Raw genomic sequence first — 27,637 nt, 5'->3', positions numbered from 1 at the left:
CCCGCAGTGCCGGCGCCATGGCCACAGAGCAGGAGCTGTCGTGAACAGTCAGCTGAATCCAAAGTTCAAGTGGAAAGTAAACATGGAAAAGTCACTAGGAAGTACCTAAGCAGAAGGAAATAAGGCTGAGAGAACAGACTATGAAGTCCAGACATCATCTTAAGTACATACGAAACTTTAAATAATGAGCGGGCGTCTCAAACCAATGGAGGAGGAAGACGATCATTCAACAAACGGTGGACCACTGGCTGGCCAGCTGGGGGAAAGTAAGTTTGGATTTCCATCAACATTTAATATAGATGGAACAAATATTTTAATTAAAAAATAAGAAAGTATGGGGAAAGAGATCAAGGCTGTTCTAAGCAAAACAAAACTCAGAAGCTGTAAAAAGAAAATCAGGGGGAAGGCAGAGCTCATATTTAGCATGCACGAGGTCCTGGGTCAATCCCCAGTACCTCTACTTTAAAAAAAAAAAAAGAAAGAAAGAAAATCAGATTATTTTTTAAACTGCCTGGGGTGGGGATGGAATTCCACACTCAAAGTAAAGACAAATAGGGAAAAAGATTTTTTATTGCCTACGGCAAGGAACTAATTAATATGGAGTTATGAAAAGCTAAAGTACACAATTTAGTAATTATACAACAATGTGTATAGTAGAAGTCCTCCTGTGTAAAACATGGGCGGGGGAATTCATACTACATTCATATTTGCAAGAGTCCTGCTTTTTTGGTTGCTTTGCAGTGGAGTGTGTTTCAGAGGGAGTCGCTCCTTCAGTGGCGGTACTTTTCCTAAGTAAGGAAGGAAGGAAGGTGAAAACCAAGTAGTAAAAATTATCCTTGAAATAAGCGTGCACAAACTTCGCCGGGCGGTGGCGAGGCGGCGGGGAGGGGGGGTGTCAATGAGCACAACATACTTCTGGGTCTGTTTTGGCAAAATCTCTGGATTCTGAATAAATAAGCCGAGCAGTTCCTCTTCTAGGGGTTTATCGTCTTGTTTCACATAAACGAAACGTCCTGTGTGAGAAGTTCCCTCACTGTGTGTGAGCCCTGACAGAGGCAGAAAAGAAACGGCTATTGCAGGGAGCCGGGCCACGTGGCCCATCCTGGCTGTAGCTGGATGTGTACAAAGAAATTCCGGAAGGACACCCAAGAAAGTGATAACCTGGGTTTTCTATTGGGTAAACAGATGCAGGGGTCAGGAGATTTATCACCATCCATCTCTTTGTATACTCGTAAAATTTGAACTACACCAATGTATTATCTAGTCCACAAATTAGGTCTCAAAGCCGCTATAACCAGAAAAATGCTAACAACTCATTAGAAAAATGGGCGATGTATGTGATGAGACAGTTCCCAGGAAAAGATGTATGCACAAACCACGAATGGCTTTTAAGCCTATGGAAGTGTGCTGAGGCGATCGCTTTAATGAGAGAACCAATTAGAACAATACTAAGCTTTTTTTTTTCCACAACAGGATAGTATAGATCAAAAAGTTGGATAATACAATACTTTGGGAAGGGTATGGACAAATATTCTCATACGCTGCCAGCAGGCATGTAACCTGGTATAACTTCTCTGGAGAGCTGTGGGGAACATCTGTTGGAATTCAGAATTCATGTACCCTTTGGTCTAGTAATTCACTTCTAGGAATTTATTTGTATTTAAATGTCCTTCTGGCTTTTGTTGCCCTCATAGATTTCTTTGCCTTTTTCACTGTTGAGTGTACATTTGTGTGCATTTTTTCACTGTTGAGTGTGCATTTCCTCTTTTGAAAAACCCCTTAGCATAGATCCCCAGAAATGGAACCTCTGTCGTGTTTTACAGGCCAGGGAAGCTGCTAAGGAGAACCTGAGGAGGTTTCTTAGGGACCGTGTGAAAATAGGGAGTGGGTTCTGGATGTAGGAGGATTAAAGCAAAATGAAAGCAAATCCCAACCTAACCAAGGAGGCACTGAAAACGACAAAACTACTGAAAGAAACGAAGGAAGGTGCAAATAAATTAAAAGACATCCAGGGGTGAGAGATCTGAAACTGCAGTATCGTGAAGTCACCGGTACTACCCAAAGCAATCTGCAGGTTCAGTGCAATTCCTAGCAAATATCATGGGTTTTTTTTTGCAGAAATAGAAAAGTCCATCCTGAAGTTCATATGGAACCTGAGAGGACTCTGAATAGCGAAAACAATCTTGAAAAAGAAGAACAAAGTTGGAGGCTCACACTTCCTGGCTTCAAAACTCAATTATAAAGCTGCAGTAATCAGAAAAGTGTGGCACTGGCATAAAGACGGACATGTCAGCCACTGGAATAGACTAGGGAGCTCCTAAAGAATTCCTCGAATATATGGTCAAGTTATCTTTGATAAAAATAAGGATTTTTTTCACAAGGGTGCTGAAACCATTTGATGGAGAAATGACAGTCTCTTCAACAAATGGTGTTGAGAAAACTGAATATCCACATACAAAAGAATGACATTGGACCTTTACCTAATGCCACGGACCAAAAAATTAACTCAAAATGAGTTAAAGACCTCAAACTTCTAGAAGAAAACGTAGTATAAAAGCGTCATGACATTGGATTTGGTAACCATTTATTGGCTATGACACCAAAAGCACAGGCAGCAAAAGCAGAAACAGATAAATCAAACAAAAACTGGATCATACAGAAACTTCTGTGCATTCAAGGACACAGCATGGTGAAAATTAGGGCATGTGGGGAGATGTTTATAAACCATATATCTGATAAGGAGTTAATATCCAGAATATATAAAGAACTCCTGCAATTCAACAACAACAGAAACAGCCAGATTTATAAATGGCCAAAGGCCTAAATAGACATTTCTCTGAAGATGCTACACAAACGACGAATGAGCACATGAGAAGATGCTCACCGTCACTGTTCCTTAGAGAAATGCAAACAAGATCACAGCGAGATATCACCTCACGTCCTTTAGGATTCCTGCTCTAAATTAGAAGCAAAGCAAAACAAAAAAACAAACAAAGTAATGCATTGTGAGGATATGGAGAAACTGGAACACTTATGCACTACTATTAGGAGTGTAAAATGATGCAGCCACTGTAGGAAAATAGCATGGTGATTCCTCAAACAATTCAAAGTAGAATTACCCGATGATCCAGCAATTCCACTTCTGCTGTATGCCCCGAAGAGCTGGAAACAGGATCTCGAAGAGATATTTGCACACCCACGTTCACAGTAGCATTATTCACAATGGCTAAGTGGTGGGAACAGCCCAAGTGTTCATCAAGGGATGACTGGATAAACAGGCTACTGGTCTATACATATAATGGAATACTCCTTCATCCTTAAAAAGGATTGAAATCCTGTCACAGGCTACAACGTGGATGCACCTGAGGACGTTATTCTAAGTGAAATAAGCCAGTCATAAAAAGACAAATACTGTATGATTCCACTATATGAGGGATCTAAAGTAGTCAAAGTCTGGAAGCAGAAAGTAGGACAGGTGCCTGCCGGGTGATGGGGGTCGGGGGAAGGGGGAGGTGCTGATTACTAGGAACAGAGTTTTCGTTTTGCAAGATGAAACCGTTCTGGCGTTCTGTTGTGCAACAAGGTGAACGTACTTAACTTTACTGACCTGTACACTTAAAATGTAATTTTGTAAATTTGGTATAAGGTGGTACATTTTATGTTATGCACTTTTTTGCCACTTTTTTTTTCAATGAAAGCGAACCCAGAGATAAACGCTCCATCTCTGAAGTGAGGTGAGCTAAAGACAGAGGTGCGGCTCTTGGGCGGAATCAACACCCCCTTCAATGAGCTGATTCGTGTGTCTAGTGTCAGTGTTGAGGAGAGCTGGGGACTAGCCTGCCAGCATCGCTGGAGAGATGCTCAGAGAGGCATCCGAGCCGAAACGTGCCTCGCTCGGGCTGGGTGCCGTCCTGGAGCCCTGAGGAGGGCGTCCCAACAGAGACCCCTGTCTTCTGTTCCCCGATCTGCAGGCCAGCGGGCAGGCGGTGGCCTGGAATAAAAAGCCACGCTGTCCACAGGACACTTGTCCCCGGCTCCCTGGGTGACCCCACACTGGAGCTTCTCAGGAGGCAAAGATGGTGGTGGAGGGCGGTGGCAGTTGAGCCCCTGGCTTCTTTAGGGAACAGGACTGTGGGAGCCAGCACACTCTGGAGGTGGGGACTGTGTCTTTTGCAGACGCTGCCTCCCTGGAACTCCTTCTCCACAAAAGTGACCAACTGCCTGTGGAGCCTTAACTTGCTCTTGGGAGCCTGGGGCCACTTTGATGGCAGTAGGTTCAACGCGCTGTAAAACCAGACGGATGCCGGGAAGGCAGGCCTCCCTGCCGGGAGGAGGGCAGCCGATCCTCTTCCCAGGCGGGACATCCCGGGAGCTTTCTTCAGAAACCTGCTTGACTCTAACCCTGGCAAGCCTGGCCTCCTATAAACCCAAGGACCTGCAGGCCTGTGACCCTGACTTTGGGGCCCAGGACATGGTTCCTGTCCTATTTTCCCTAATCAATTCCCAGAGTAAAGGAGGACATGAGAGGCAGAGCGCCTGCTGGGCTGTGCAAACTGCAGTGGGTAGGGAGTTTTGGAGGAAGCCAAGCGCCTTATAACCGTGACCCCGGGACCTGGACTTGAAACCTGGATTCATTCCCCTGGGCCTCTGCTTTGACATCTAAAAGGCTCGAGATAGGCGTATCTTGGGCAATCCCCCTTGTGAGACATTAAATTGGGGCCTGGGGCCACTAAACGTTAAGAGGCAGCGTCCTCCCCGTCAAAGCAAACCCCGCTCCTTCTCTCTGGAGACTGGAGAGCGCATCCCGCAGACCCTGAGCTCCCTGCCCCTCCCGCACCTGTCCCGCCCCGCCCCGCCCGCACCTACGCACCTGCCCTACCCGCGCCTGCCCTCCCTGCTGCGGCCCAGCCTGGAGGGCGTGTCGCCAGGCGTCCGCCCAGACCGTGCGAGGCGCCCTCCGGTCCGTCCGCCGGGAGCTGAGGCCAAGGGCCAGAAGGGCCCGCAGCCGCGCCTGGAAGATGCGCCCCGGGACTGCCGGTGAGTGCGAACTCCACCGCGGGAGGAGGGAAGGGACCCCTGGGCAGGGGAGAGTCGCTGCCTCGCCCTTCCTGGGACCCGCCACACTGAGCCAGAGGTAGGGGCGCCCCCGGACAGGGTTTTCTCTTGGATCGGTGACCAGGAATGCGGGAAGCGAATGCGGCAGGCAAGTTGGCTGGAGTTTTTCCTCCGCCCTCCTACCGGTCCCCACCGCCCTAGCTGCGTGCGTGGCGGGTAGGGGTGGGGGTGTCAGTGAGAGGGACGTTTGGCCTGAAAAGTAGGTGTTGGGTGAGCGCAGGTGGAGCAGAACCCGGTGAGCCCCAAGCGGAGAGGGCGCCTTCCTCCGGGCCGCAGGTGCCAGCAGGGGCGCTGGAACTTCCTGGGAGGGGAGGGAAGGGACGCCGGGGCTGCCAGGCGCTGGTTAGAGGCACCTGTGGATCCACCTGTGGCTTCTCCAGTTGGAGGCAGAGATCATTAGCCTCAGGTACCTGACCAACCCAAGAAATTGTGAAAAGTGTGGGACAGACCTTTTTAAGTCACTGGCCTGTGGGTGGGTGAGACGTGGGGACTAATTGACATGGAATGCCCCATTGTCCCTTATTATAACAGTTCCGGTAGCATCTTTTTATAAGGCTTTTGTTTCCTTCCGTTTTATCAAACTACTTGAGTCTCTGAATTCTTGGGGCAAATAGGAAAGTGGAGAGAAAATCCCCAACTATTTCAAGAGTCATTTTGTCCCTCGGTGCCTGTCTTCCTGACGGTGGCCTGTCTTCCCTGCCCGCCTCCATTGCTGTCAGTGGGGTCCAGGTGAACCTCCCGCCACAGGCACACATTGCCTTTTGAACGGTTTGGCTGTTTCTTCGTATAATCTGAAGGATTATAATCTGGCTTCCTCCTGGAGCAAGGCAGCAGACTGTGCAAACATTTTAAATTCCAAAATGGAAAGCTCTCTTGGCATCTTTCAAGGTCACTGCCCCTGTCTGGCGGCAGGTCGTTGCTGCGAGGTGTTTGTTAGCCTCAGTGGCCTTCATCCTTCCTGGCTGGCCTTCTGGCTGTGTGGTTGCGCTGCAGGATGTTCTAAGCACCGTCTTTTCTGCTCATCCCCAAAGGGTAGGAGACCCAAAGTTGAAGATTTTTGTTTTGTTGTGTAAAATACTGGTGTTTGCTACAGAACCGTTTATGGGTGACCAGCACTGTTTGGGGCGCCCTGTGTGGGCTGTAGGGGACACACATCTCTTCTTGGGAGAAGACATCTCCCAGGGGCACTGGCTTCCGTTACCGTGAATTTAGAAGAATTTTTTTGTTATTCCTACATTATATGCTTGTGATACGGTTTTGCTGGTTCCTCGATGGGAAGATGCTGAGTGTTATCAGGTCGTTTTGCCCCTCCCGCAGCTTTTTCACACACAGCCCTCGTGACTCACTTGTGGGCTATGTAGCCCTTTCACATGAAGCTCTGAAGTAACACCAAGTTTGCACTGCTCCAGGTGTGTCTGGTTGTGACAACCCCCCCCCCCGCCCCGCAGAAGCTCAGGGCCATGTCCCTTTTGATTTTGTGAGCTAAAGATTTGGTGACATTTGTGGAAACAGCATTCCCCTGCACCAGATCTGCCTCAGGTAGGGACACAGCTCACAGGAGGGACAAGCAGACTGAAGGGCTGGAGTATGTTAAGCCTCCACCGCCCTTCATCTGGGAGCAGCTTCCTGGCAGCTGTCATCCCCTTTCCTCACAATGAGGGTGTTGTCATGTGTACTTTGAAAGGTGGGTAACCTTGCAAATCACGTGTTGTGTCCAGGTGTGGCACTTCCCAGCTTACTACCAGAAAGACTTCGTCACTTGGACAGTGAAGACAGGGGACACTAAGGCCAGCAGAGCTGAAGCCACAAAGCAGCTGCATCTCAAGTCTGGCTCAGCCACCCCTCAGCATCCCCAGCCTCTTAAGAACGAGGGATGCAGGAGTGGCTGTCTCCAGGGTGACGAGATTTGGGCTCCCAGGGGGAGGGTGCCAGTGACAAATAGCTTCCTCATCCTGCATGCTACTTGAAGGAAATCCCCCCATGTGTGTTCTTAAGGGCTCAGGACGGCCCTCTGCAGGGCTGCCGGGCTGGAGGGGCGGGCACTCAGAGACCCATCCCCCACTTATATGTAGCCTGGCTTAGTGTTACTGGTTTTCAGACTGCTTTGGCCTCCAGTGGAAGTGAAGTGTCTGGGCCAGCCTGAGACCCCCCAAGGCTCTGAGGGTGGGGTGAGTGTAGGACACACACGTGCACGCGCACACAGGTCCGCACAGGTGGCGGGAACACACTTGCGCCCTCCACGAGGGCCTCCGAGGAGGAAGTCCCCGACCTCCTGCGGCGCTCAGAATTGGCCTTTGCTCTCTCACCTGTGCCCGCGGGGTGGAAGCACTTGGGAGGGGGTGTCTGTGGGCTGATGGTGACTTGATTACCTTCTGAGAGTAGGCTGGGTCCTGGTTACAGAATCCCGCACGGTTCCTGGACTCTGTGTCCTTCCTCTCCCTCCTCCCCCATGTCGGAAGCTGCTGGGCCCCTCCTGCCAGGGCTGGCCCCCCCGGGGCTGTCTTAGCCGAGTCCCTGTGCGCCCACCTTTCCCAAGACGAATCCTCCCCTGCGCCCCCACCGGGTGCCGGGTCCGCCGCCAGCCTGCACCCTGTCTTCTCAGGATGAACTGGTCCCATGTGGGCTGCTGGGTCTGGCCCCCCCCCCCCCCCCGAGGTGCTTCTGGCTCCAAGGCTCCCTTCCTCCGGCCACCGCAGGCATCCCCGACCTGGAGCATGGACACTTCATAAACTTTCTTGGAGCCAGAAAATGCCCAGGGCTCTCCTTGTCAGGAGGCGTGGCTTTGATTCACTCTTCATTTTCTTCTCTGTCACTTCCACCTGCTTGTCCTTGTTCACCTGGGGATAAAGGCAGGCCTCCCTTCCGTGCGGGATGGAAGGCATCTGAGAGGTGGCACCACGTTCCCTTTCAGTCTTTTCCCATTGAAACAGCAGCTCTTTGCTTAAAGATCTCACGTGTGACATGGGGTCTAGAAAGTCTTCTGAATAATTTCTGCTTTGCGAATTTTCTTATTCAAATATGACGCTTGGATAAAGTAGTCCGGCTGTGCTCGGAGGCACGGGGCACAGTGCGCTGTTGCTTTGGGACCTGAGACTCTGTGGATGCTGAATCCCTGTTTCCCGCAGTCAGCGTGCGTCCAACAGTGTGTCCTGGAGCATCACTGGACCCTCACACCGGCTTAGGAGTGTGGACGCAGACCTGGAGAAGAGGGGTCTGGCGTGCTGCGCCCCTGGGGCGTGTGAAGGGCGGTCGTGAGGGTGTCTGTGTGGGCTGCACCAAGGAGGGGCCCCAGAGCTGCTGGGGTCCTTGAAGGAGGAGAGAGAGATGGCCAGGGGTCTGTGGACGAGGGCGCCCCGGAGGCAGAGGGACAAACTCAAACACAGGGACAGCAGGAAAGGGCAGCAGGTCAGCACAACTGGAGCACGGAGCAAACGGAGTTCCCAGGACAGCACGCCTGCTTCATCCATTGCTTTTGTGCTTCTGTGTTTTCTGTGGCTTCTTCTGGCTTGGAGAGGTCCCTCTGTCCTGGGAACTGCAGTGGCCACACTGTCTCAGGCATTTTGCAATAGGAAGCCATCTCTGCGTTATGTCCTAACAATCTTAGAGACTGCATGGTTTGTAAAAGAGAAAAAAATGATTGATGTTGACACATGAACTTGAAAAACAACCAAATGGTCAAGGTGAGATGGAGGTGTCCCATTCCACCAGGATGATTGCCTAACGAACTAGCCAGTGCCCATGCATCGGCACACACGGACCCGACAAAGCTTAACCAGTGGGGGTTCAGTGAGGGGAAACCTCTAAGGTGCTAGAAGGGAAGAGGGGGCTGAGATCCAGGGCTCAACATGGCCAGGCTGACGGACAGGTTTGCATTGCATCACTGCCCGGAGAGAGGGGGGCACCTCTGGCTGGGTGCTGGAGGGTGGGGGGCTGTGCACTCAGAAAAGCAGGGGAACGCCCACTGGTGCCTGCTCAGGGCTCTGGGTGGGGAGACGCGGAGCCTCTGACACCAGCTGGATGTCCAGCCGTTCAGTTCAGCTCTGACCTGACCACACAGTCAGCGCCAGCGCCCACGGGTTACGGGACACGTCCTCCATGAGCTGCCCTCTCTTCCGACGCCAGCAACAGGTCTCGGGAGCTGCTCACGGTTCTGAGAAGCTGGCTGCAAATCTGGGGGTTCCCACCCCTCCTGGGGGTTTGATAATTTCCTCCAGCAACTTACAGAAACACTAAAAACATAACTATATTTACAATTATAGTTTTATTCGAAAGGATCCAAATCAGGAGGACCAGCCAAATGAAGGGACATACGGGGCAGAGACTGGGAGGGTCCTGGAGTGGGAGTTTGTGCCCCGCCCTTGGTGTCGGGGCACATCACCTCCTGCCACATCAGTGTGCGCACCACCAGGAAGCCCTCCAGAGTTTCACTGGGGTCTTAGTGCATTGCTGGTCATGTGACTGAGCTCAGCCTCCATTCCCTCTCCCCTCCTGGAGGTCGGGGGTGGGGATGACGTGTCAGGCCCCACCATGTGACCCAGTCACAGACTGGGTCTTTCCAGCATGGCCAGCCCCTCCCCAGAAGCTATCCAAAGATGCACCCAGTTACCTTGTTAGCATAAACCCTGGTGTGGCTGAAAGGGGCTCCTTATGAACCAGGACAGCAGACCCCCTGATCAGGGAGTTCCAGGGTTTTAGGTGTTTTGTGCAGGGATGTGGGATAAAGATCACATGTGTTCTTTTTTTTTAACTTTTTTTTTTTAGTGGAGGTGCTGGGGATTGAACCCAGGACCTCAAGCATGCTAAGCATGCTCTCTCCCTCTGGGCTATACCCTCCCTCCGCAAGACGTTCTCTTTATTATACTCCTTGTGATACATCAATGCTCCATTCGGAGCACCCCTGGGTGTGGGGGTTTCACCACCTGCGAAAGAGATAAGCTAGGGTGGTGGTGGCCTGGGGAGTTGGAGGCAGTAGAGGCCAAGAGAAGTCTGTGGAGGTGAGGTTGATTTTGGAAGCTGCCCCAGCAAGACTGGCTGATGGGCTCCACTGAAGGCTAGGAGTGGGGTGTGGGATCAAGGATGAGGTCCTCGTCTCCGGTACCTGGCCCTATCTGCCCAGCTGAGCTGGGAGAGACTCAGGGCAGGGACAGATCTGGGGAGCCGGGGAGAATCTAGGGCCTCATCTGGGACATGCTACATGTGAGGCCCTGTGGGGCCTCCCAGGGTGCTGATGGGGGTTGGAAAGGGGACATCGTAGTCAGGAACCCAGAGGACAGTCTGGGTGACCTCATCTAGGATCCTGAGGACAGGTCCGGGATGCACCCTGCCAGGGAAAGCCTGCCCACGAGGTGGGGACCCCTCGGGAGCGTAGGAGCCGTCCGGGGAGAACACGGTCAGGGCGGGACCGTCATCCAGGGGCCTGGGGCAGGCAATGGGGAGGCCTTTGGAGGCCTTGACCAGCACAGCTGCCATGGGTGGAAGGAGCAGCCTGGAGGCCACTCTAGAGGATGACTGTTTCCAGATGTTTGGCCTGAGAGGGTGTGGGGTCACCCTCCCCTCCCCTTCCATCCCCTCTCCTCCCCCTTGTTCTCCTTCCTTCTTTCCTTCCCTTTATTTCTTAGGACTGGACCTGTTAGCACAGAAATGCCAGTGGGGACATCTTGAGGTCCCTTTCCTGCAGGCCTATGGCCATCCCTGCGTCTCGGCAGTGTTGGGAATCCTGCACAGTCCTGATCTGTGAACTATTTAGGGAGTGAAATGCCAAAGATCCAGGAGCAGATTGTCTATGAAGGGGCGGAACTGTCCCCTAGACCTCCGATAACCGAGGAAGGAGTAAATGCCTTTCCTGAGGAACTGAGAGGAAGATTCTGGAAGCCTATCAATCAGATAATCTCCAGGGACGTCCTGCCAGGGGAACCTCTGGTGTCCCTGCAGGCTTGTCTCTGAGGATGATGATGGTGGGGAACTTTTTCCAGTGACACAGGGGCAGTTGCGTGTTCCCAGGACACAGGTGCCATCCCCAGCACTGGCCGCCCAGCAGCAGACAGAACAGAATTTCCACCTGCTTGAAGGCGCTTCCCGGGGCTTGCAGAGGGAAGGGCCCCCTCTGTCTTTTTAGGCCTGTGTCAAGGCAACTTGATGAGTCCTTGGCGTGAGCACCTGAGGAAGCTCCGGGCCCCAGCACAACGGCAAATGGGAACCTTTGGCCTCGAGAGCCTTCACATCCTGTTCACGTTACCTGCTCCGGTTTATCTCAAAAGCCTGCCCTCGGAGCCATGAGCCGACGTCGTGGCCCCATCAGGTGGCCCCGGGCCCTCGCCCGCCAGCCTCCAGGGTGATCTCCCCTCAGCGCATCCTGTGGACACTGGTGCCAAGCACTGTCTCGGGAAGGTGGAGGGTTGGGTCAGGAAAGCCGCGCTAGGGGCACCCACTCGTGTCTTGTGTGTCCGCAGGCACCCTGAAGGCAGCGTTCCTCGTCTTCGCCTCCCTGTGCGCCTGGTATTCCGGGTACCTGCTCGCAGAGCTCATTCCAGCTGTGCCTCTGTCCGGCACCATCTACAGCATCCGGAGCATCGGTGAGAGGCCCGTCCTGAGAGGTGAGTACCACGGTCGGGTCTCAGCCCAGCTGCCGCGGTGAGGTGAGCCTCTGGCCTCCGGTCTGCCCGACTGGTCATTTGTGTTGACGAGGCTGAGGAGGAGGAGGAGGAGGGAAGGTCCTCTCCTGTGGTTCCTACACCATTCCAAGGTAGGTCCCCCCTCGTCCCCCTGGGAGACCCCGAGGCAAACTATGAGTTAGGAAAACAGACGTCGTGTGCAGGGTGCGTTAAGTAAAACTCTGCGTTGGGACTGGGAATGCAGTGAAATTACAAAAGATCCATTAAAATTGCATTGGAAAATGCGTGGGGCCCTAAAATAGTCAGATGTACCTTTTTTCAAAGTCTTGTAAGTAGGTATGCTGGCATATTTTTAATACAGAAATAAATTATACAGAAATAATTTGCACAAATAAAGAGAACCTGGTAATGATTTTAAAAATGTGTCAACACCATTCCTTTTCAGATTTAATTACCTTCTGTGACGAGTAAAAAAAAAACTTTCTAGGAAATGACTGTGACTGAAGTGTTTTGTGTCAGTTTTAATAAGGTTTTCACAGTGAAGTTGCATAAATCAGATAGATTGTTGCATAAGGGCTGTGCATGGGGCCCAGTGCCGCAGGGGAGACCTCCCATGTGGGGGGCATGAGCGTTGCCCTCCAAGGGCTACTTTCTCATTTTCTCCATTTTGAACAAAACGTGACGTCTGTCCTGGATACAGGCTTACCTCTAGGAGCCGCCTCTGTCGCTGGTCTTTTTAGAAGGACTCATTCACTGTGGTTTCTGACTCCCATCGGCGTGGGCCAGGAAGGCTGTCACCCTCTCCCTGTGACTGAAGCACACCAGGTTATCTGGAACCCAAAGGTGGTGGCCAGAGGCAGCCGTGACGGCTGTGTCCCGGCCAGCTGGCTTGGAACCTCCACTTTTCTTTTAATTGCAGCGTAGTTGATTTACAATGTTGTGTTAATTTCTGGTGTACAGCGTAGTGATTCATTTATGTATATATATAAAAATATATAAATATTCCTTTTCATATTCCTTTTTATTATAGGCTATTACAGTGCATTGAGTATAGTTCCTTAATCTATACAGTAGGACCCTTTTGTCTATTTTACACATAGTAGTATATGCTAATCCCAAACTCCCAATTTATCCCTTCCCACCTCCTTTCCCCTCCAGTAACCATGAGTTTATTTCCTATGTCTGTGAGTCTGCCTCTCTTTTGTAAATAAGTTCGTGACCTTTTTTTCTTAAGATTCCACATGTAGGTGATATTATATGGCATTTTTCTTTCTCTTTCTGGCTTACTTCACTCAGTATGCAAATCTCTAGGTCCATCCATGCTGCTGCAAATGACATTATTTTATTCTTTGTTAGGGCTGAGTAGTATTCCATTGTGTAAATGCACCACAACTCCTTTATCCAGTCATCTATCCACGGAAAATTAGGTTGCTTCCACGTCTTGGCTATTGTAAATAGTGCTGCTGTGAACATCGGGGTGCAGGTGTCTGTCTGAATTAGAGGTTCCTCTGGATAAATGCCCAGGAGTGGGACTGCTGGGTTGTAGGGCATCTCCCCTTTGGAGGGACACAGGGCTGATTGGGGGTCTGGTGGACTCAGAGTTTGCGGTTGAGACTAGTGATTCGTAGTTTAGTGCTCAGGTGGAGAAGAGATTAAAGGGTCCGCGGAGCTAGGCTGGCTTTGCCCCAAGGCCTACGCCATGCTGTCATCAGCAGCGTGACTGGAGGGGACACTCCCAGGGACAGGTGCCCCTTGTCCAGGTGCTGCCTCCTGGGCTCCTCCTGTGCGTCCTGAACAGGCAGGCAAGGATGTGCTTTCCCCGCCTCGGAACGAGGTCAATGCGAGCTGTGGAAGCGCTCAGTTCCTCCTGTCCCAGCGCCGTGCTGTTCTCAGTTGCACGGTCCCCCAGTCCCCTGCGGGTGGTGACCAACGGGTGGGACAGCATCAGAAGCAAAGACAGGAGCACGTGGAGATGGGAGGTCAGTGTACTGCGCACTGAGTGAAATGAATCTCAGAAACCGAGGCTCGGGGCACTGAACTCCTTGCACTCCTGCCCTGCTCCCGAGCAAGACCACACGGGCCCCCACCTCGGGCTGGCGCACCTCTATCCAGGTTTGGCTTTTTCCACTGTGCTCTCTATTCTCTTAAAGTGGCCCAGTCCCTAGAGCTGTGGGGGCCTTAGGTCCGGGCTTCAGATTTCCCGAAGTTAACTTGCCCGCCAGGCCAGCTCTCCTTGGATGCACGCTGTCCCTGTGTCACATGTTGCCTCCCCACCATTGCAGCGTGATTTTGAATCCTGGCTCATGGGAGAGACTCGCTGAGTCAGCCGGCTTTCCAGACCTAGCCTGACCTCAGCAGGGCCCCTGGTGGTTGCTGGAATCTGCTGCTCCTGCCTTTCTCTGAGGTCTCCTATTCCTCATACTTAATAGGGGTGGGGGTGGGGGTGGGGCTAGGCCTCACATTCAGCCCATCTACTTCCTGGAAGGTTCTGTGCTCCTTGGAAAAGGATGGAAACACAGTCCCCTCCCCCTGCAGGGCTCAGCACCCCCATGTCCTCCTCCTCAGAGGCCTCCTCCCTCCCTCCCTCCCCCATCTGAACCTCTGGTACCTGTGGTGGAGGTGACCAGCCAGCTATCCCTGCACCAGCCCAGGCCTCCCTCATTTTATTTACTTATCCCTTTATCCAGCCTCCCACTCTGACTTTTCCCCCAGCCCTCCGAACTGTCTGATAAATAGTTAATTGCTGACCTGACCATTCTGTTCTGTGGGCCTGCATTCCGGGCCGTTGTAAACCTCGTGTCTCAGTGTCACTCGGTGCCGTGCCTATGGCCCTGTCTTGCTGTGGGTGCCTCTCCTCCCGTCCTGCCGGGGCGAGGCCCCACATTTCCCCCTCGTGACTCAGGACCCGCACAGATGCGCTCAGACCTGGGGGAAGTTTTCTATGTGATTTGCGCATCCAGGGTGGAACTATTAGCCACAGCGTGTGTGTCGGCTTAAGGTGACCAAGTCGAACCCGACGCCTTTCCAAGACCAGCCTGCTGTCTGCATCCCACCGGCAGTGTGCGGGCTCCGGTCTCCAGCCATCCTCTCCCACCATCCTCACCAACACCTGCAGGTCGCAGCTTTCTGAGTTCGCCAGTCTGACCTGCGTAAAGCGGCAGCTCCCTGCTGGGACAAGCGTTTCTCAAGTTTCCAATGAGTTTGGAAGAGCAAGTGGGACCCGAGACTCCTACAGTCATTGCCCATATCCGGGGACCCGACTCCAGGGCCCCCGTGGGCACCAAAATCCACGGGTGCTCAAGTCCCTTAGACAAAACAGCGCAGTGTCTGCATCACCGGCGCACATCCTCCCGCAGACTTTCTTCTTTTTTTCTTCCGGTTTTACTGAGACATAATCGACAGACAGCACCGTGTACGTTTAAGGTTTACAGCATCATGATGCGACATGCACACGTCATAAAATGATTATCACAGGTTTAGTGAACAGCTGGCATCTTGCAAAGGCACAAAATTAAAGAAATAGAAAAATGAATTTTTTGTGATGGGAACTCTTAACGATTTGCTCTCTCAGCAGCCCTCTCCATACCTTGTCATGTCTGGATTCCTTGCGATACCTAATATGACGTAAACGCTATGTCAGCAGTTGCCTGCAGGATGCAAATTCAAGTTTTCCTTTTGGACCTTTCTGGAATATCTTTTTGAATCCTTTCGATCCCTGGTTGGTTGAATCCAAGATGCGGAGGGCTGGCAGGCCGTACTTCTTTGTGACGGGCAGGAGGAGGAACACGGAAGAGCTGAGGGGAGGAGCCCGGCCTCACTCCAGCCTCCGTGTGACTTGATCCCGAGCACAGTGGGCTGGTCGGGGTGCCAGGGTGCAAACCTGCTGGACCCACAGGCGGGCGGGTGGCCGTCCAGGGCCGCCTGCAGCTGCCTCCGGGCCATTAGGCCTCTGCCCCCAGGCCCCCACTCCTGTAATTACACATCTGTGACTTGCCCGTTTCTGAGGGGCTGTGCTCTGTTCTCGTTGATTTGTGGGGTGCTTCTCACGCACATTCAGCCGCTCACGCCTGTTTCCTACACGGCACGTCTCACAGGCTGCAGGGACCTTCTCCTCACTCACTCACTGCCTGTCTCTCCTGTTCGCGTGTCACCGCTGCCCCTGCAGGGCTGAGGGCGGTGTCTGCTGTTTCACAGACCCGTGGGGATTAGGTGTTTGTGTAGTTAGAACTTGTGACTGAGTGAAGGAATGGGTTTAATTGGAAGCCGGGCTCACAGCGCGGGCGGCAGAGGGAAGGACAGGGTGGGGTGCGCGGCCGAGAGCCCTGCGCACGTTTTCTTCCACGTTCTCCCACCGTGCATCGTCCCGTCATTGTCCTGGAAGGTCTTGGGAGACAAAATTAAACCGAGTGAATTGGCCGTGTTGAGTCACCTGCCTGGACTCTGAACCAGGATGAAACGGAAGAACAGCGGAATCGCTACTTTTCTGGAACACGGACGGGAAGCCAGGAACACTCATCTTCGTTCTAATCCCGCCACTCGCTAGCCGCTGATGCCTTTGGGTTGTCCCCATCATTGGGGGTGATATTTACATGCGGGCTCTTTCCGATTCTGAAATAAACTCCCACATTGTGATGCTGTGACCTCTGGGCTTCGGCTCCACCTGGTAGAAGCCCAGGACCACAGCCTTGAACATGTGGCACGGTGCCAGTTTCCAGGCCCCACACTGAAGGCATGTGAGCAGCAGAGCCACTCTCCCCGGGGGGCGTGGGGAGGGGACCGCACAGTCTGCCGTCAGCGCCGCGCCCGCGGGAGCATTCAGCATTTCCCCACCTGGGCGCCGCTGAGCAGCTGAGCTGCGCCACCTGCACCGCTGAGGCTCCAGCCAGACAGGATCCTGGGCCACAGAGGGACGAGCGCTCCTTGTGGGTGCGGCCTGGGCTTGAACCTCACACTGAAGTGTGAACTGAAATGGCTGCGATGCAGTCATCATCCCTGTCGACCTGGTGCACACGGCAAGGCGGTGTCTCTGGAATCATCCGGCCCATTTAAAGGGTGAATGAGATGATAGTTCCCAAATCAGGAAGTATTTAGGAAAGAAAGAGTCCTGAACCCTGCTTCGGGAAATTAAAAACCCTGTGGGTCCAGGTGGCATCTAAGACTCTGTGTTTGTTTTGATAAATGTAAGTAGGAGAAAAGTTGACCTTCCTCAGGAAGAGGGTCGGTTCTAAGACAGAAGTTCACAGCAGGAGGCCCGCTCTGCCGGAGACGATGCTGACGGTCAGGGCGTCTGGTCTGATGCTCAGGTGTCTCAGGACACAGGGAGGCAGGACACGGAGCGGGAGGCCGCCGGTCCCCGGCCGGGGCATCAGCATCCCTCTGTCCACCTGAGCTTTACCTTCTCATCTTGGGGAAGGAATGTCGGGAAAAGTGCTGAAAGCCTGGAGGTGTCCTTCAGGGAACGTGGTAGGAGAAGAGGCAGGCAGGTGGGAAACAGCTCTGTCTTCTCAGAAGACACATCTGCCCTGACACCCTCTCTCCGAATAAGGAATATGATTTTTCTTCATTTGTGTAATGACATTTTGTGCTTCTAGGAAGTGGATGGAAAGGTAAGAAAGCCTTTAAAAAATGCCGTACGAGTTACTCGACCGTTCCCAGACAGTGAGAAAACACGAATACCATCTCCGTGTCACCCTTGCCACTAGAGCCACATCCTCCTTGGAGGAGCTGATGAAAACCTGTCACCTGCCTGCTGGAAAACCCACCTGCACATATCCTCGTGAGCAGCACCTGAACTTTGCAGGGGCCCTGGGTTCGGAAGGCCTGCCCTCTGCAGGCAGAAGCCTCGCTCCCAGCAGGGCACAGGCTCCTGCTTCCACCCCACCCCAGCACCCAGGGGAGCTGGCTGCCACATGGACAGCCATGCCCCCGTGGGAGGAGGAAGGCAGTAGGGAGGGGAGGGGTCCCTGTGATGGCCATGCAGGGAGACTCCAGCGTCAGGCCTTCAGGTGAGTGTCCTGAGGTCAGGGGGCAAGAGAGGCAGGCAGACCGAGGCTCGTTCAGGACCTTGCTTGCCCAGTGGGGCGGGCCCCCTTGTTACTGTCCCTGGGCCCCGGGCCCCAGCCCCCAGGTCTGCCTCAACCAGGAGGAGCAGAGAGGGTGCCAGCTGCCCCCACGACTGGTTCATCCTTCTGACTGGCAGGAGGAGGAACAGGGGACATCTCGGGTCAGAACCCAGCCCAGCTGTCCCACCTGGTCATCCCCTGTCTCTTCTGGCCAAGCTGGTCATAGAGAAACGTCCTGCTCCTGCCTGCCTTCCACCTGCTCTCAGTTTGGAGTCTGCTGCCCCTGTCTCGGGCACCCATCATGGAGGGGAGATCATTGCTTAGGGTTCACAATGCCTGTTGGTGCTGGATCCAAAGAAAGAAGGGCAAGGAATGAATGTGTGACATATACACACACACACACACGTATATGTGTGTGACTGAATCACTGTGCTGTACGCCTGAAACTAACACAACATTGTAAGTCAGCTACACTTCCCTAAAAAAAAAATTCACTGCTCTTTTTACAATATAAAATATAATGTTCTTTAAATTATATTAAGTATATAAACTGTTATCTGATATGTTGGCAGGCAGAGCTTTCAGCTAAGTCAAAAAAATACAGATTATTTTCGAAATCTTCCCAACATTTTTGCAAAGAGGTACCCCGTTGCCCTGCTGCCCTCTCCTTCCCTGTTGCTCGGAAGTTTAATTCCTCACCTAAGTGTAATGTCTCTCAGCTTCCTGAGTCACTTCACGTACTTACTGACCAGGCTGCTTCGCTGGCACAGGAGACGGCACGTGGTTCGTGGCGGGGAAGACGAAGGCAGGGTAGTCACACCTGTGAGCCGCTCTTAACTGTTCAGCTCACAAGCAGCGTGGGTGATGCTTGGCCGTGGCTTCGGAAGCCACGTGCCTCTCTCACCCTGTGGGGACCTTTCTCCGGCGCACCGTCACGTTATCAGACCCCGTTTGCCTCTATTTTTTCAGCTGGCTTTAAAGCAAAGCAAAATACTGTTTCTGATTTCCCTCTTACCTCCCCTGCTAATCTCCTGTCATTCTGTCTCCAAACTGCCATATCCCATGGGGGTCAGGAGGTACCTGCTATTCTCATGGTTTTATCCTTGAAGCTCCACTGGGGCTGGGGCTGGGGCTGCGTCAGACCAGCCACCCCTGCGGGTCACAGCACACCTGTCTGCAGCGCTCAGTGAGGACCTGGGTCGAGAGGATCCCGTAGCCAGGGCACTTCTGCAGCATCGTGATGATGGCAGAGGGCCTGGAAATAATGCCCTTCTCCAAGGGCAGTCCACGTGACAGTGAGTGAGTCTGTGTGCCTGCTCAGGGGAGGGGTCAGTGATGTTACGGGAAATGCAGGTGGCCTGAGAACCAGAGTGGCGCCCACTTCAAGAGTGTTCTCTCTAGACTGAGTGCAGAGCTTCCTTGACTCACGACAGGGTCACATCCCAATAAACCCTCCTCAAGTTGAAAATATCAGCTGAAAAGGTATCTAACCAACTGAACGTCATGACTTAGCTTCGCCCACCTGAACCGTGCCCAGAGCACCTACGTTAGCCTACGGTTGGGCAAAATCCTTTGTCACAAAACCGACTTTATAACTGGGCTGAGCGTCTCCTTTAGCGAACACTGTAGTGACGTCAGTGGTTCCCCTTGAGATCTGGGGGCTGACTGGTGCAGCAGAGCCACCAGCGCACTGTCCTGCATGTCACCAGCTTGGCTGAGGGTAACAATTCACAATTCGAAGGACAATTTTTACTGAATGCGTGTCCCTTTTGCACCACCGGAATGTCAAACCACTTACGTCGGGGACCAACTGCACGCAGTCTCAGGACGTCTGCCAAGTCAGGAAACAGGACACACCTACTTTCAGTCTGTTTGTTACATTTTCAAATACTACGCTTAGTGTGTTTTTGGGGTAAATGGGGTAAATTACCCCATTCTTGCGTTCAACAGCGCCGATGGAGGGGCTGCGTGTGCTGCACACCAACTTGGTGCTGGAGGTACAGTGAAAATAGAACCTGGGAGATACTGGAGAGTGATGAGGGCTGAGAAAAAAGAAAAGAAAACAGGGCGATGCGGGCAGTGCGGGCTGGGTGGGAGCCACGAGGTTAGTGGTGGGGGTCGGGGTCTGGGGCAGGTGAGGAGGTCGAGGACGCGGAGGGCTGAGGAAGCACAATGTTGGGGTGCACACGCCTGAGGAACTGTGTCGTCCTGGGCACCAGGGCTGGGTGGGTGTCCGCCTCCCCGTGGCCACCAGGAAGCTCAGCCCCCACCCAGCTCGGCCCCTGCAGCACTCGCTGGCCGTCACAGCCCATGTCTGCGTCCGATTCCCTCCAGCTGGGCCTTCCAGCCCCTCTCTAGCCGTGCGTCTAGTTAATCAGAAAATCACAGCGATCCACAGAACAAGCACGTCCCGTCCAACTGGAAAAGCGAGCTCACTTTCTGATTTTTTTCTTTCCTGGAGACTCAGGATTTCAGTTTGAATGCAGTACGGGACAGCCGGCTCTGCAGGTGACGACTGGCAGCCACACCTGCGGTGCGGGGAGACAGTGGGGGATGGCAGTGCGGCACCCAGCAGCGGGAGATGTCGGGGAGCCCAGGGCCAGCCGGGCGCCTCAGCCAGGTGCCCAGCCCTCCCCAGATGCTGACCCCCGTGAAATGGGGGTGCCGCGTGCAACATCTGCCGGGCCTGCCAGCACTGACGTAGCAGCCCAGGCAGAAAAGCTCAGAGCCTCAGGCTCGGGGGAGAGGAGGGGGGGGCCAGGCATGGCCAGGGTGGCGGTCACCGTGTGTGTGTGTTTCAGGCTGTGTAAATGCGGGAGCCAAACAGGTGCTCCACGTGCTACCTCTTTGGTCCGCAGCGCTCTTAGGCCCAGGGAATCTTTCTCAATTGGAATAGCAGCCACTGTGCACTGCAGTCCAAGGGTCTCGGCATGGCGATCAGCCAGGGAGCGATGCCCAGCTCTTGTGAAATCCTGACGCCTGGTCAACATCCCCTCCCATTTGTACGTTTGCTCTTTTAAGACAACTTCCCGTCTTCCAGTTTTTTCCCCACTACTGCTCGGAGACTTGCTGGTGTGAAGTCCTGGGACAGAACAGCTGCCATGTGTGCTCAAGCAAGGGGTCCATCTAACAGATCCCGCGTGACGCTAACTCTCGTCCTCTTGTCCGTTACAGCGCCAGCACCGAAAAGGCAAAAATGTGACCACTGGACCCCGTGCCCCACAAACAGCTATGCCTACCGGTTGCTCAGCGGGGGTGGCAGGGACAAGTATGCCAAGATCTGCTTTGAGGATGAGATGTAAGTACCAGCGCGGGGAAGGGAAGCCTAGCTCACCCACCTGCTCTTCCTTCTCTGAGGCCGACCGCGCAGCGAGTCTGCCCCCGGGAGAGACAGGCACGTCCTTGACCTCAGGCGGAGACCGGGGGCATCCAAGGGGACCTGAGAATGCCCACCCTGCCTGTCGGGGCTGGGAGGGGCGAGGGTCGGGGACACAGATTATCTCCTGTAGTTCTGTGTCCCCCATGGAACTTTCATTTGGCAGCAGTTAGAACAAACCTCAGGATGTATTTTGTACTTTCTCCCTTCAAAGTCATGGAAACACCAAAGTCCAGCGGACACAGCTGACCCCCAGCTTGGTTTGGACCTCCACCCTCACGGCTTAGAGCAGGTGCTGTCTCTCCGTGCAGCGCATGCCTCCTGCATTCTTTCTGAGGCTGCGAAGGAGAGTCTGGTCCGGGCCCCTCTCCTTGGCTCCTAGGCGCCATCCTCAACCTGTCTCTTTACCTCGCCTCCCTGCTGTGTGTGTGTCTGGGAGCAAATTTCCCCTTGTAAAAAGGACACCAGTGGTGTTGCATTAGGGTCACCGTTTTAAAAAAAGCCTCATTTTAACTAAATCATCTCTTCTAAGGTCATACTCTGAGGTTCTAGGGGTAAGAACTGCCGACATTTGAATTTTGAGGGAACACAGGGCAATCCGTGCCACCGAGCTGAAGGACGTTTCGGAGACTGAGTTAGTTCCTACAAATGAGGGGCAGTGCGGGCCGTTCCTGGCCCTGAGTGGGAAGTCCTTCCCAACTCTCCCACCTTTTTCCCCCCAACCTGGCACAGCTCCCTTTGTTGGCTGGCTGGTCGCTGCCCACAGCGCTTGGCGCCTTCTGCACTTCCCTCCCTGCATCTTCCAGTCCTTCCATCTCTGCCCTTACCTTGTCCTCCCGAGGAGCAGGGTAGCACACCCAGAGAGCATGTCGTAACCAGCTTCCTACACCTTCCCTGGTCTCGGCATAGCCCTCAGTCAGCATCTGGAAATTGGGTGGAAATAATAGCCTCTCCTGTCCGCGGGTCCATCACTCCTCCAAGGCCCACTTCACTCCTCGGGGGAGCTCACTGATACACCTTCCTCCACTGATGATCTGCCGAGTGTGAGGCTCTCACCGGAGGGACCCTGGCATTGAACCCATGGCTCCGGCCCTCGAGGGGCTGACATCAGTTCAGGGCTCTCCACCTCAGCACTGAACACTCTGGGCTGCTGATTCTGTGTGGTGGGGGCTGCCCTGGACACTGCAGGGTTGGCAGCATCCCTGGCCTCCACCCACTATATGCCATAGAACACCCCCCCAGCTGTGACAACCATACGCGTCTCCAGACATTGTCATGTGTCCCCTGGGTGGCAAAATCCTCCCCTCCCCCTGCCTATTAAGAACCACTGGGATAGTTGGTGAGAACACAGGTTTTGCAAATGTCCGTAGTAAATGGATTATGAGAACCGTGGGCGGCTGTGGAATTTCAGAAGTGATGCCCTGTTGAATGGGATTGTTAATGAAGTCCACGGAGGAGGCAAGGTGAGGGCTGGACTTGAAAACTGAGCAGGATCCCATGGTGAGGAAGAGGAAGGAAGATCCGGGAGGTGGTAGGGACAATGGGACGAGGTTGCTCATCCAGAATCACGCTGAAAGAAGGGGGTTGCTCAGACTCAGCTCCCAGAGCCCGGGACGTGCACTGCGGCATGGGGCATGCAGCCTTCTGCTGACCATGGTGTGGGAACAAAAGCATCCTACTTACCTGGTCCAAACTAACTCACACATTAAGTTCATGTGACTCCCTCTGAGGTAGGTACCGCCATCCCCATGATGCAGACAAGGAAGCGGAGTCACACAGAGGTTCAGTAACTTGCCCCTCATCACACAGCTATTAGTGGCACAACCGGGATTCCACCCTGGTGTACATGGGGTATGCTGTGTAGACCAACTTAGCTGTTCCTTTAGACTGCTGGTCTACCAACTCACTATTGCTGTGAACATGTGGTACCCAAGGGCAGTTTGCCTGCTCCAGACAGTATTCTAGTTGTTTTTCAGAATACAGTGCAAGATAAAACAGGATAATCACAGATAAAAGCAAGTTAAAGGAACAGAAGAATAAGCATGGCCCACTGCCTGAAAGAGACGCTTGTGCTGGTTTAGCACCGTGTTTCCTTGTAAGCAACTCGTGGAACAGAAAGTATGTGTTGTAGAGATTGCATTGTTGTATAAAGAAAACAGACAGGCTTCCACAGAAAGACAAGCAGCTTTCCGCCATTGGTTTCATTCCTGCAACCAGCACAAACTGGGTGCCTGCAGACGTCACTGCCCCAGCGACAGCCACCTCCAGCTGTCAGCAGTCTCCCTACTCACTCACTTCCACATCCCTGAACAGCCTCTTGGTTTTCCCGTTTTGGGCATCACCTATTGCGTTGCCCCTCGGGAAGTGAGCTCTCTTCCACTGTCGCACAGTTCCTGTCCCCCTTCCTTACCATCGTCCTGCTTGAGTTACACCATCACTGTGGTTTGAGCAAAATTCAGCATGTACGTGATTATGCCTGTGGAAATAAAATTCAGACAGCTTTACCTGAGAGGGGTATTTTAGTGAGTGAGAACCCAGCTGTTGGTGAGCAAGGAGACTTCCAACGGGAACGCGGTCAGGAAGCCTGGCTCTCAGTGGTCACAGCTCAGCTTGTAAAGCGTGGATGAGCAAGTGCTTTGTCATTAGAAACTTCTGTGCCGTCCGCTGCGTGAGCTGAGTGCTCATGACTGCAGGGTCATGCGGACACGAAGAAAGCTGAAGTCGTGTTTAAGGTCAGAGTCAGCGTTTTGAGGATGTTGGGACAGTTTTAAGTTCTGGTTATGAGACTCTGAATGTTCTTCTGAGGGTATATTTAAACTGTGGCCTCCAGTTTGTATTTTTTCCTAACAGGAGTGAACCGCGGTTCTTCACGACTGAAGTATGTTGTGTACAATAATTACATTTTGTTTGTTTGTTGTTGACTTGCTTGGTTTCCCATGAACTTCCATCAGCTTAACCCCTAAACCTTCCTTGAGTTAAAATAAATCTTCTCTTCCATCAGACGTTTACCAACTTCATCTTCTGCCAGCCACGTTGCCCCAAAGCCACCATGCAGCTGTCACCTCACATCCTTCTCCACAGCATCCTGGGGTGACTTTTGTCTCCCCCTCTGGAGTTGGAGCCCCTGTTTCCCAGATACAGGATCTTACGCTTTCTGAGACTTCCCCCTTGTTTTGCTGGAGCACATTTCCCAGTAACATCCTAAGAAACGGTACTGGGAGAGATAAAATGTTTAAAGATTTTTCTCGTTTATTAAAATTGATTCATTCTCCCCTCACAATTAACTGATAGTTTGGCTGAGGATAGATTTCTCATTTAGCAATTTCCACTTGGAATTTTGAAGTCCTTGCCTGCAATGAAATGACTCTCCCTCCCAGCAATGTTTGAGGGTGGTAACCTTGAGAATGCATGTGTCAGGTTTCTAGACGCAGGAAGTTCACTGACCAAGAGTTCCAGCTGCTGTATTCTGAAATCTGAAACCCATACCATGTTTGCTGGAGGCCTGGCTTCCCCTGGGCTGCTCCCAGCCGGTGACTGAGAACTGGTTAAAGAAAAAAATAGTTGTGACACTTCCTGAAAATAGTAAGACAGACTTGATTCAAGGAGGAGTGTGTGTGGGGGTGGGGGGTGGCAGTAAGTGTAGGGACCACTGCCATGGGGTCTTGAGGTGGAGAGAGGTTGGATTCAACTCCAGATACATCACGGGCAAGAATTTATAGTCAAGGAGCAGGGTGAGGTCAGTGGATGGAAAATTGCCAAGAGGAAGCATCAGGGCTAAGAGGGATTCTCGCTAAACCGGCTGACAGGATTCTTGGTGAAGCCGGGCCAGTGTGATCAGACACCACCTGGATGGGTAGGGGGTGGATGGGTGGAGGATGAGGAAATGGATTAAACATGGAGGGTGATCAGATATCAAAGGTGGGGGGGGCGTGGTTCTGGTTGAACTGACTCAGCAGAATCCTTGCTAAAGCTGGACGGTGCGGAGATGAACACGGACATCCAGCAGTCAGGCCGCTGGCTCTGACCTTAAACACAACTTCAGCTTTCTTCACGTCTGCACTGACCCTGCAGATATGAGCAAGTCAAAGAGCTCAGGGGGAGCCTGAGTAGAGTTTGGTCAAGGAGAGAATCCTTGTCAGAGCCTAGAGGCACCCGGCAGCCCCATTCCTGGGGCTGAAGTCTCAGCTGAAGGCCAGTTTGGGCTCCAGGAGGCCCAGGGGCCTTGCCGAGCGCCCCGAGCCTGCTCCGCTGCCTCGGGCACGTGCACCCCGGCTTTTTCCTTCCCTTCCCCCTCGTCATGGTCTGACAACTCTCCCTGCTCAACCCAGCCCCCGTCATCATCTTGTAGGTGTTTCCCCTAATACAGATTCTAATGCGCTTCATCCTGTGTGGGTGTCTGCTTGTCAGAGGCCTCAGATTAACACGAGAATGACTCTCCCATGGCATGATGACTAATATTTGGATTTTTGCCACTCCGGGAGAAGAAAGTTAGTCTCGGATTTGTTTTTTACTCTTCTGGCTCCTGCTGAGTGAATCTAGGATCTCTTCATGCTAAGGAAGGTGATCTTGTCGGCCCTCCTTTTCCCCGGGTTCCACATCCGTGGATTCAGCCAACCGCGGATCCTGTACTGTGTTTATGGTCTGTGGTTGGTTGACTGCACGGCTGCAGCTCTCACAGATGTGGGGGCCGACTCTGGGACTGGAGCATCCGTGGAGCTGGGTATCCGCGGCAGGTCCAGAAACCAGTCTCCCGCAGGGACTGAAGAATGACTATATTTATTTTCTGTGATCTGTTTATATCTCTTGCCCATCTTTTTTTTCTGTCATTGGCCTTTTTAAAAAATTGATTTATAAGATATTTTTTTAATTTGTGCTTGTCTTTTTTTATATATATTTTTATTGAATTATAGTCAGTTCACAATGTTGTGTCAATTTCTGGTGTGCAGCACAATGCTTCAGTCATATATGAGCATACATATATTCATTTTTCATTTTCTCTTTAAATTGATTTATAAGAGTCTTTAAATATTAAGGTAGTTAGCCCTTTTGTGTTGTAAAAATGTTCTCCACATTTTGTTTTTTCATTCTTTAGATGGCATTTTTAAATATGCTTATGTCTTAGTTAATATAAGACCTTTAACAAAGCAAAGAAAATACACACCATGGAGTGAAAGCAAAAATTAAAAAATGTAAAAAGCAACAAAACCAGAAAGCAACCCAAGTGTGAAGGTATCACCAGGGACAAATCTATCTCATGTATTAGTAGGTGTCCTGTGAACCGCCAAGAAGATAATCCTTAGATTAGATCACAGCACACTAACCCCAAATTATGCTGTATATTAAAAAATGCATACAGACAAGAGCACTGAGCATTGAGGTAATGGGACAAACCACCGCCCTGCAAACTGGAGAGACAAGCAGATTCAGAGACTCACAGCTTTCCTGGAGCAGCAAGCTCAGCTGGACCCAGCATCGGGCAGGAACCCCTAACGGGTAGTTGACTGCTTGCTGGAGACTGAACTTGGACGAGCTGGAGAGATTCACTTCTGGAGGCCAAGCCTTAGAGGAGCCCCATGCTTCTCTGAGTTTTTCCTCCAGGAGCCCTACCAGGCTTTCAGAGTAAAGAGGAAAGAAACATCCCCTCCTGCTTCTGGCAGTGGGAATGGAAAAGTAGACATTTTGAAATATGCCCACATGTCCTGTTCTCCTTAACCATGGGCTGCCTTTAAGGGAAACCGTTTTACCAGAGTCAAACCCATGTAGATTTCACCAAAGACTAACCAACCTGGGGGAGGGAGATCCTCAACTCCGGGCACCTCTGACCTTCCTGCTTCACCTAAAGAGTGAAGTTAAAAATAAAACCAGTTGTGAAGCCCACAGCCCAGGGGCAAAGGATCACTAAAGGACTGAGACCCAATCACAGGGCTATAGAATACTGCCTCACCCCCACATCTCACCACCACCTAAATAGGGCTCTTGTAACATAACAAGGGATTGCAGCTGAAAATAACTGAAATGCTCAAGCCCAGTGTAAAAGAGTCTATAGGGGTACCCACGACAGAGGGGAGAAGTGTTAGCTCTGACACCTACAGCAGCAGTAAACCCAGCCGCACTCCTAGCCAGATGAACATAGTTCATGCGAAATACCTGTGCGCCTTGGCTGCCTTTACAGAGTACACTGCATCTGGCTTCCAACAACAAGTAACAAAGGATCTAAAAGTAAAACAAACAAACAAATAAAAAAAACCACACACAGTTTGAAGAGGCAGGGCATGCATCAGAAACTGACTCAAATATGGCAGAGATTTTTGAATTAGCATCCCTGGAATTTAAAACAACTATGATTAATATGCTAAGGGCTGTAATAGAAAAAGTGGACAAAATACAAGGACAAATGGGTGATGTAAGCAGAGAGATAGAAACCCTAAGACATAATCAAAAGGAAACGGTAGGAATTACAAACCCTATGACAG

At 52.2% G+C, this 27,637-nt stretch overlaps 1 protein-coding gene across 1 annotated transcript in view; it reads left to right on the top strand.

Moving 5' to 3' along the window:
- Positions 1–4,876: 4,876 nt before the first annotated feature.
- The window catches only part of FAM3B (FAM3 metabolism regulating signaling molecule B), a 36,261-nt gene continuing 13,500 nt past the window's right edge, over positions 4,877–27,637 (top strand). Inside the window, exons 1-3 of the mRNA XM_032462330.1 lie at positions 4,877–5,037; positions 11,565–11,708; positions 20,963–21,086. Of these exons, the coding sequence (XP_032318221.1) occupies positions 5,019–5,037; positions 11,565–11,708; positions 20,963–21,086 (287 nt within the window). The 5' untranslated portion in view covers positions 4,877–5,018. The remainder of the gene's footprint in view (positions 5,038–11,564; positions 11,709–20,962; positions 21,087–27,637) is intronic.

The sequence above is a fragment of the Camelus ferus genome, chromosome 1 (assembly GCF_009834535.1).
Source record: "Camelus ferus isolate YT-003-E chromosome 1, BCGSAC_Cfer_1.0, whole genome shotgun sequence".
NCBI lineage: Eukaryota > Metazoa > Chordata > Mammalia > Artiodactyla > Camelidae > Camelus > Camelus ferus.
This window is presented reverse-complemented; position numbering and strand designations above follow the sequence as displayed.